At 32.1% G+C, this 10,917-nt stretch overlaps 1 protein-coding gene across 1 annotated transcript; it reads left to right on the top strand.

Annotated features, from left to right (window-relative positions):
* Positions 1-7,646: 7,646 nt before the first annotated feature.
* LOC21393807 lies at positions 7,647-8,645 on the top strand. The gene has a single exon (XM_010093649.1). It carries the CDS (start codon positions 7,647-7,649, stop codon positions 8,643-8,645), a length of 999 nt encoding a protein of 332 aa, XP_010091951.1.
* Positions 8,646-10,917: the final 2,272 nt, after the last annotated feature.

Below are 10,917 nucleotides of genomic sequence, written 5' to 3'. Positions count from 1 at the left end.
ATATATATATTTTATTCTTCCCGTCCTCTTTTTAAATTAAAATTTATAATGATAAAAAGACGCTCACATAAAATGATAAAAAAATAATTATAATGGATTTAATTAAATAATTAAATTTTATTATAAAAAGAAAACTAATTATATAGTTTTTCTTTTTTTTTTCTCAACACACTTGGTACATTATTATAACTCAAATTATAAACTATTACTATTTTAAAAATTATCTCATCTTTTAATGGATAGTCTAAAAATTGGATGGAAATAAAATTTAATTTGCTTTGCTATTTGTTGTTTGATGTTTCTTTTGCTTTTTTTTTTTCGTTTTTTCGTTTATGTTTTTTAACTAATCGTTCTGTTTTTTAATGGCTAATAATTTCATTTTGTTTCATTTTGTTTTTTTTTTTTACAAAGTTGAATTGTTTTTTTTAAATGTTTCATTCTTTTTTTTCTTCTATGCTCTTTTGAATTCACTTCTTCCATTTTTTCTTTTTTATCAACACCTCAATTGATATAATAATGATCTCATATTTATTTTTTTTATTATTGAGAAATGTAATTATTAATTATGTTTGAAAAAAAGTTTTATTCCGAAAATTTCAAAAAAAAATAGAGAGATAATGAAATAATATTAGAATAATAAATCAAAATAAAATGATAGGTGTAAAAAAGAAAAATTAAATGATCAGGAATTACTAACATTATGAAAATAGTTAGGGATAGTCTTGGAATAATAAAGGTGTGTAGAAAGTAAATTTAATCCTTTCAAAATTATGAGGGGTGTGTATATAGAAAGGAGGTGTGGAGAGTAAAAAAGAGAGTGTTAATAGAACTACTCTTAGTATAAACATAGAGTGAATACTAAATTGTGATAATAAACTTCCTATATTAATTCTTTTGGCCTTCTTGGTATTTGATAATTGCAAACTTAATATTTTTAAGAAAACAATTAAAACACCATTATATTCAGTCTCCTCCTTCTTTGTTGCATGTTTATTAGTGTCAAATATTTTTTAATTCTTTAATTGTGATAGGTTACAACAATTATAATAAATTACAAATTTAAATGTCATAACGCAAATCGGCAATAATAGAATGACTACTGCTTTAATTAAGGTTCACACGGTTAGGGAAAAGAAAAATAGAAAACGACGAACACTTTGATTTAAATCAAGTAAATCTATAAAATGGTAAATTTTATATAATCTCTATACAAATCGACGATAATATAATGTATATGCAATAGAAAGTGAAAATACGAGGTGTACTTTTATATGTACTTTTAGAAGTATGGTTTAGATTTTTTTCTCTTGAAGTATATCTTTAAGCATTGATATTCAATAGAATCACACAAAAAATTTATAATTCTGTTATTGTATTTTTCTTTCACAAAAAATTTAAAATTTAAATATCAAAATTAAGAATTATTAATTTAAACGCATAAATTAAACGAGCCCGATATAGATTTTATTTTATTTGTTATTGTTATTGTTTTTTTTTTCTTTTTGCTAATCTAGTATAGATTAGATTGACTTGTGATGTGAGTTGTAAGGAGTGATCCTCTTTGATAAAAGGTTGCAAACTTGACTCAGCGAGATCTAGTGCACTGGATTGTAAGAGTGGATTCATGGAAAAAAGTGCAACATGGGCCCGAATTTGCGGGCCCCGCAGCATGGTTCTCGACCCAATTAGTTGTGACTTCCGGATCTAGGCCTCTATCTTGTCTGGATCACGTTTTATCCGTTCTTCCACTTGTCCTCTTGTGGATGGAAGACACATGTAACAAATTAACAATAGCTTCAAGTTCAATTATATTTGCCGTCCTATCCTTTACTTTATGGGTGTTCATCGGTTCGGTTTTGTCAGTTTTGGTCGGTTTGTTGGCCGAATCGATTATGTCAGTTTTCTAAAAGTTAGAATCGAAACTGAACTGCACCTATCAATTTCAGTTTGGTTAACTGAATTTTAATTTCGGTTCGGTTTCGGTCAGTTTTGGTCGGTTTTCAGTTTTAGTAATCAGAAGGATGACCTCAGTTAACCATCAGGTTACCAACATTTTTTACCCGTAAGTACGAAAAAATGTAAAATTTTCCTTCAATGTGAAGTTGCAAACACGTAATCACAATAAATGAATACAAGCACAACATCAAAATTGATAATTGCATAACCGACTCTCTACACAGAAAACCAAAACCGAACCGACTTTTGAGGATGTCGGTCGGTTAACCGAACCGAATGTGTTCGGTTCCACGTGGCACCGTCATTTTCAGTTTTGAGCGGTCAATTTTCGGTCGGTTTCGGTTTTACGATTTTTTTGTACACTCCTACTTTACTTCATAAGTTTTTGTTTTTATTTATTATTTTTTTGTTCTGTACCTTTACTCCCGAAGTTGAACAAATAAAAAAAAAAGGAAAATACACGGTATAACATATTTTATACCTATATTTAAAATGAATAGCATATTTTTTAAATAATAGTAAATTATAGCACATTCACATTTTACTTCTAAAATAGATGTTTCAATTTATAATTTACCCTTTTTAAGATCTAATCCTAAAATACCAATCTTAATCTAACATTATCTTTCTTTCTTTATCTCTCTCCCAGCCATTTCATTTTTCTCTCTTCCGGCGCCATTTCATTTTTCTCTCTCTCTTCCGGCCGATCCCAAATATTAAGTTGACGTCTGATTCATAAATTTAGAACTATAATTTATAACTATTCTTATTTTACGTGTATTTTTTATGAGAAAAAATACTGTAAAAAAATACTGTAAAGAACTATGAATCATAATTCAGAATTATAGACAAATATAGGAAATAAACATCCCTTAAAATAACGTTTGATTTATAGACTCAGAATCGTAATTTATAATTTTAATTTTTAAAATTTAAATTTTTTTATGAGAGAAAAATATTATAGAAAATTAAAAATCATAATTCAAAACCAATCCGAATTTGCGGGCCCCGCAGCATGGTTCTCGACCCAATTAGTTGTGACTTCCGGATCTAGGCCTCTATCTTGTCTGGATCACGTTTTATCCGTTCTTCCACTTGTCCTCTTGTGGATGGAAGACACATGTAACAAATTAACAATAGCTTCAAGTTCAATTATATTTGCCGTCCTATCCTTTACTTTAGGGGTGTTCATCGGTTCGGTTTTGTCAGTTTTGGTCGGTTCGTTGGCCGAATCGATTATGTCAGTTTTCTAAAAGTTAGAATCGAAATCGAACCGCACCTATCAATTTCAGTTTGGTTAACCGAATTTTAATTTCGATTCGGTTTCGGTCGGTTTTGGTCGGTTTTCAGTTTTGGTAATCAGAAGGATGACCTCAGTTAACCATCAGGTTACCAGCATTTTTACCCGTAAGTACGAAAAAATGTAAAATTTTCCTTCAATGTGAAGTTGCAAACACGTAATCACAATAAATGAATACAAGCACAACATCAAAATTGATAATTGCATAACCGACTCTCTACACAGAAAACCGAAACCGAACCGACTTTTGAGGATGTCGGTCGGTTAACCGAACCGAATGTGTTCGGTTCCACGTGGCACCGTCATTTTCAGTTTTGAGCGGTCAATTTTCGGTCGGTTTCGATTTTACGGTTTTTTTGTACACTCCTACTTTACTTCATAAGTTTTTGTTTTTATTTATTATTTTTTTGTTCTGTACCTTTACTCCCGAAGTTGAACAAATAAAAAAAAAAAGGAAAATACACGGTATAACATATTTTATACCTATATTTAAAATGAATAGTATATTTTTTAAATAATAGTAAATTATAGCACATTCACATTTTACTTCTAAAATAGATGTTTCAATTTATAATTTACCCTTTTTAAGATCTAATCCTAAAATACCAATCTTAATATAACATTATCTTTCTTTCTTTATCTCTCTCCCAGCCATTTTTTTTCATTTTTCTCTCTCTTCCGGCGCCAATTCATTTTTCTCTCTCTCTTCCGGCCGATCCCAAATATTAAGTTGACATCTGATTCATAAATTTAGAACTATAATTTATAACTATTCTTATTTTACGTGTAATTTTTATGAGAAAAAATACTGTAAAGAACTATGAATCATAATTCATAATTATAGACAAATATAGGAAATAAACATCCCTTAAAATAACGTTTGATTTATAGATTCAGAATTGTAATTTATGATTTTAATTTTTAAAATTTAAATTTTTTTATGAGAGAAAAATACTATAGAAAATTAAAAATCATAATTTAAAACCAATGACCGATACATACGACAAACATCCCCTTGTCTCCGCGGCGGCGACGGTGTAACTGTCGCGATGAGTGGCGACGAAAATGGCGAACCAATGGCGAGTTCGTTCTCGGAGATGGCGATCTCTCTCTCATCACGAGGATTGGAGAACCTTTGTCGGAGAAAAAGAACGGAACGCCGCTCGCGAACCAAAACGCGCCGTCACGAACAGATCCGACCAAATTTGGCTGACTTCGTGAATCAACCATCACTGGCCTTCTAGTTCCTGTCGTCGCAAAGGAGATCCCGACCAAGAAAACCGCCCGCCGTCGTCGCGCTGCCATTGAGAAGCTCAGATCTGCTTTGTTTCCGTCGCAACCGTACCGAAGCTTCTCCGACGTCTGATTTGGTCTCTCCCCCCTAGCGAATTTTATAATCTGAGAAGACTAAGGACGATAAAAGATTAATACCTAGAAAGAAAAGCAAGACATTATCCATGATATTTTATAGTTTCAAGTATCCCAATTATAGTTTCATGAATATGGTTCTTTATTTGAATTTTTCTCCTTTTGCCTCAAAGTTTTCTCCTCATAAATTTGAACAAGGAGGAGGAGCTGGCTATGCCGCTCTGAGTTGGCTTTTTAGGCAACCAGAACGTCCATTTTCTCATCAATTCATTTTGAGTTTTGAAATTCAATCAAAAAAATCCACGGACATATACGATTATCGGAAGTTATATCTATCCTATGGCAAATGCGTATACACTATCTGGTTTTGAGTTATTGGATGGAATGCCTTTTTTTTTCTTTTTTTTTTTTCTTTTAAAATAGATGAGATATGGGATTGATGTTGCAATATGAGGACTATAAGGGAAAATACAGAATGTGCTTTTCTTCATTAGTCTAGCACTGACTATTCACATTTACTGTTGTTTATTTTTAATTTTTAATTTTTTCTTTTTTGAACGACTTGATTTTTTTTCCTGTGATTTTAATACTCTACTTACCGGTAACTATGATATTTAATGCGATTTTTACCAGGAAATACGGTATTTACTAATCATCAAAGTTGGTCTTTAAATTTTTAAGTAAATATAGTATTTACCAGTTGATGGAGCCAATCGCCATATTTTTGAATAATATGATAAATATGGTATTAATTGGTAAATATAATATTTACAAGTCACCGGATGTGGTGTTAGATTTTCAAATAAATATGGTAAATATGGTATTTACTAATAAATATACTGTTAAATAGTCACCGGAGTCGGTGGCTAAATTTTTAAATAAATATGATTTTTACTAGTGAATACAGTATTTACCGGTAAATATAGTATTAAACAGTCGCTAGAGTCGGTAGCCGATTTCGGATAAGATTTTACTAGTAAATATGGTATTTATTGGTAAATAAAATGTTAAACGGTCGCCAAAGTCGGTAACTAAATTTTTAGATAAATATAAATTTTCCTAGTAAATACATTATTAACAGGTAAATACAGTATTTATCGGTAAACATAGTGTTAAACGGTCATTAGAAAATAGTCGCCGGCATCGGCCGCAGAAAAATAGTCGCCGGAGCTGGTAGCCGGATTTTTGGATAAATATATTTTTACTAGTAAATACGGTATTTACCAGTAAATATAATGTTTACTGATAAATACAATGTTAAACAGTAATCAAAAAACAGTCACCGGCATCACCCCTGAAAAATAGCAACCGGAGCCGACCGCTGGTTACTGGCACCGACCATAATCTATCTTTTATACAAAAATATACTATAATCTATCAAATATGTTATAATTTACTATTTTGTAAAAAATATAGGTTTAAGAGGAAAAAGAGAGGTGGAAAAGAAGGTTTAGGAATGCTTTTAAGTTTTTAATAATGTTGGATACTTAAAATATCAAATTATGCTATAATCTACTATTTAAAAAATGTAATAATTTACTAAAGATCCTATCAGATATGCTATTTTTCTCATTCTCCCTATAAAAAATAAATAAATAAATTCTGTTATAATTTACTATTTTTTTAAAAAATGCTATAATTTACTAAAGATCCTAGCAAATATGTTATTTTTTTTTTCATTTTCCCAGTAAAAAATAATCAAAATATATAAACACAACTAGCAGTTCAGTAATTGTGGAAATATGTTTTGAGAGGTTGATTTAATTGATTGATTTAAATATCTTTGGAAGGAAGACAAACAAACATTTAAAATATCAGTTTTCGTCTTTGATTATAAGTGTAGAAACCAATTTTGAGAAGTCAGTAATCATTTGCATAGCTGCATTAGTTTTTGGGATAAATTAAAAATATGTTTATCTGCACATTTTTTGGTTTCTAACGTTTAGTGCAGAAACAAAAAATAGTAAATACTCTGTCATGTGATCCTCGTTCTAGAAAAAAACATAAATTTATGTGTAATTCATAAATAATTGAAAAGATTTCGGGCCACCGGCTACGGGATGAAGATCTAGGTCCGGACCAGATATTTGGGTTGGCCCAGATCTTTATGCAGGCCATATATCGGGTTAAACAGATGGGCTACGTACTGGCCCGTTGAGCCTGGTCCATTTCTGGCAAAATAACATGGTTCATTGTACAAATAGTCCCTCAAGTTTATCATTTATCCCGTTTAGTCTCCGATTTTTAAAATATCTCACAATTAATCCTTAAAATTTTATTTTGCTTCAATTTTGATCCTTACATTACTTAGGTATTATTTATTTTGGCAGAATTTGTAAAAAATAAAGGATGAAAATTGGAAACGGTAGTGATCGTAACAATATAAAAAATAAATGTTAATTTTCACATATAGTCTTTAAATTTTAATTGTTTTTAATTTTAATCTTTCATTTACACAGATTTCACCAAATATTTTAACACTCAATTAATGAAAGGACTGGATTAATTATAGAACATTGTAAAAACTATTGTCCAAAGTAAATTTAAAGTAAATTTTAGGGCTAGCTGTGAAATTAACTCAAAATAGCATGATACACGTAGGTCTCGTTCACTTTGCGGATTTGAGTTTTTAATTCGAGCTGAGATGTGACATTTTATTAGAATTTTTACTGTAGTAAAAAAAAATTAGATGTGACATTTTTTTAAAACCTTTTACTGTAGAAAGTTAAAATTAAAAATTTGAATCGGTAAAATTAATACACCGTATGTTTTCTTATATTTTGCAAAATAATAATAATAATAATAAAAAAGAGTACGACTTTTCAAAAGAAAGAGGATGCCAAGTCTGACCTTCTAAAATTGATTTGACAACCGAAGAAACCTGACATTCCAAGCAGAGGGAACAAACCAGCAACCCACCTCAAGAAATCAAAGACCCAAGATCAGGACTCTGAAATCTCTTGACGCTTTGAGAGAGTTTCAGACCCAAAACTAAAACAAAGAAACCAAAAAGAAAAGAAAAATGGGGTTCTTCACTCTCGCCATAGGAGGCCTTGGTTTCATCTTCATCGGCGCATGGCAAGCCTTCACCTTCTCTACCCCAAAACCAAATCAAATCTCTCTTCCATCTTCTCCTCTCACACACTCATCTTCCAAGCCAAGCCCATCTCCTTCTTCTTCTTCTTCGTCGTCTTTATCTTTCCTCTGCATCTCAGTCTTCTCCTTCCTCTTCATCCTCAACTCGCTCTTCTCCTTCGTCGACGCCCTCAAGTCACGCGACCGAGTCGGCACAGCCCTCCAATTGCAGGTCCTCGCCATCGCCGCCCTCTTCTTGCTATACGGCGTCGCCGGACTCCTCGTAAATTCCGCCAATTCCTTCTCTTTGCCTTCTTCGCTTCTCGATTCGATCCTTCTCTTCGCTTTCATCGAAGAGTTTCTGCTGTATTACCTCCAAAGAAAGGACCAAAGCGGAATCGAGAATCAGTACTTCGATCTCTTGCTCGTCCCCATTGCTGTTTGCGTGATTTCCACGATTCTCGACCTGAAATCCCCCCAGAATTCGAACTTTCCCAAATTCTTTCGCGGCGTGGGGCTGATTCTCCATGGAATGTGGTTCGTTCAAATGGGGCTCTCGTTTTACACGAACTTGATCTCCCATGGGTGTTCTTTGCACGAGAAGAGTAGAGGCAATTACTCGGTGAAGTGTAAGGGACATCCTGAGTATCACAGGGCTAGGTCAATTGCGACGCTTCAGTTCAATTGTCATCTTGCTCTTTTCGTGGTTTTGGTGTCGTTTATGTACTCTTTAATCTCCCGGAGATATGGAAGCAATGGTGAGTTTATGCCGTATCGGCCGCTCGTCGAGGAAATGCAGCCATTCGAGAATCAGAATCAATTCACTTTGGATTCTGATGAAGATGATGTTGGTGAGGAAGGAATTAGGGAAGAGCAAAATGTGGTTTCAAAGCAAAAGGCAAGTATCGTGGAACATGGTTTGAATGGTCATGCATCTCATCAGTGAGTTATAATATTGAACAATTTTATTCATTTTTCATTTCTATAGATGAATATGGGAATTGCCCTTTATAATGTTTTATAGATTTGGCTTTTAGATCTATGCATACATTGAGTTGTAAATTGTAATTCGGGTTATATTGTTCTACAACTTAGCTTGTTTTGTAATGGGTGCTGTATTGTTAACTGGTTCATTGATGAAATGTGACTGATTTGGCTACCGATAGTTTGTATTGTAAGATGCATGATTTATGAATGCATAAATGATTGCTTGAAAATTTTGTACTCAAGTCATATAAAAAAGAGTCATATTATGCCTGTAAGATGCCGTGTTTTACAGGGAAATTTCAGAAGGATGAGGGTTGCATCATGTGCATATTATTGGGTATATTTTTCCATCTTATCTGGTTCTTGGACAATGCTAATTATGAGAGGCTTGTGAGTTTTTCCAAGTGCATTTTCCATCTCTTATAAGCACCCAATGTAGCATAACTCCCTCAAAGATGTGACAAGTAGTCAACAGTGCTTTTCTATTAATAACATAACAAAAATGTGGTGGAAAGAGGAGACCCCGATATTGGTAACCAAAGACACTTTAAATTCGACTCCGGATATGTTTTGGATGGGTTTGGTTTGATCTGCACTTTTTTTTTTCTTCCCCTTTTTGCTAGATTGCTCTTGAGTCTTGACCTGCTTTAGTAATGTTGGGTTACGACTTTTCACCACCTACTGGAATTTGAAGCCTAGCCAAATCATAATTATGCCGGAGTTGTAGGTGGACAAAGTGGTCCTTGAAGTTTATTACTCTTATGTTTTGGATTATTGAGCCTTTTCCACTTGACCATAAATCTGTTCGTACATCAACTCTATGACTGTGCAATTATACAGTTACCAATCTTTTGCATCCATGGTAAGGTTTTATATTAAAGGTAAGAACTTTATCATAACTTTTCTTACCTTAAAACACGTTTATAACTTAATCTAACATTTATTTATTTTTTTACAGGAGAATGAATACTATCAAGATTTTTGCTTTCCCCTTCAAATGACTACTAGAATTGTCATAATTCCTCATAGTATATTTATGATGTCTAATTTTATCATTCATTTAACACTGCTTCATCTTGAAGTCCTTTTTGAACATGTTTGGATGAACAATCTTAAAATATTTTTGACTTTTTTAAGCACTTTTAGAACAATCAATCTCTTTAGTGTTTATGAAAAGCTTTTTTATTTACATTTTTAACCTTTTATTTGTAAACAACAAATTTAATATCTCATTTATATCTTTTTATTACGGTATTTTTTATAACATTAAGTGCTTTTAACTTTTTCACCCAAACAGATTTAAAAGCTCTTGTTAAATATAAAAATATTTTTTCAGACACTATCTAAACACTAATAAAAGAATCTTAACTTATGTTTATCTTCTTCTACTACTTAAAAGCACAAGCACAAGCTATCACAAACGGATCTTAATGCTATGTTTGGTAGGATGGATAGAAAAGAGGAAGAAAAGAGAAGTAAAATACCTACGTGAAAGAAGTAAAATAGTTTTCTCTCATATTGTTTGGTAGAAGAGAAAAAAAAGTGAAAAGAAAATGTCAAATTTAAGATATTTTACAATAATACCCCAATACAAATAAAAATATGATGAATGATAAAGGTTAAAATTGTTATTTTACATCTCATTTTTTATCAAATTTTTTTCCTCCTATTTTCTTCCCAAAATTAGAAGGATTAAAAATTAGTACGCCTCATGAATTTTTATTTTCCTTCCTTCTTCATTTTCTTTCTATCAAACAATCTAAAATTCAATTTTCCTCTACAAAATTATTTTTCTATTTTCTTTCCTCTTTCTTTTTCACCCTACCAAACACACCGTAAAAGTCCTTTGCACAACCCAAAAGCTTTTGCCTCAAAAGATGTAATGTGTATATTTCATTTAATCAGAACATCAGATTATCCGCCACGCATATCTGGGCTTGAGAAAAACAGAGCAAACAGAACCCTTTTTCTGTGAGCAACTTCATCTTGTTCTGCGCTCATTACAACGAATTGGTCACCCCTTTGTGGATTCAAAATTCTTACGCTATGGGTTAGGTCTTCCTGAGCTAGCCGCCTTCTCTTTCAAGTAACTATAAAATATCTGGAACAATCAAAAATTTTTTTTTTCCCCTAACTTTGGCTAGATAGAGATTGGTCTCTTCAAATGCGCATTATTGTTTGTCCGACTTAAAACATTGAGAAAATTATGACACGAGGCGGCGAAGTTGGTT

This window comes from Morus notabilis, unplaced genomic scaffold (genome assembly GCF_000414095.1).
Source record: "Morus notabilis unplaced genomic scaffold, ASM41409v2 Scaffold1242, whole genome shotgun sequence".
In the NCBI taxonomy this organism is placed as follows: domain Eukaryota; kingdom Viridiplantae; phylum Streptophyta; class Magnoliopsida; order Rosales; family Moraceae; genus Morus; species Morus notabilis.
This window is presented reverse-complemented; position numbering and strand designations above follow the sequence as displayed.

What these genes read in the sequence shown, in the direction of transcription:
- LOC21393807 (XM_010093649.1), top strand. Translation starts at nt 7,647, where the DNA reads ATGGGGTTCTTCACTCTCGCCATAGGAGGCCTTGGTTTCATCTTCATC.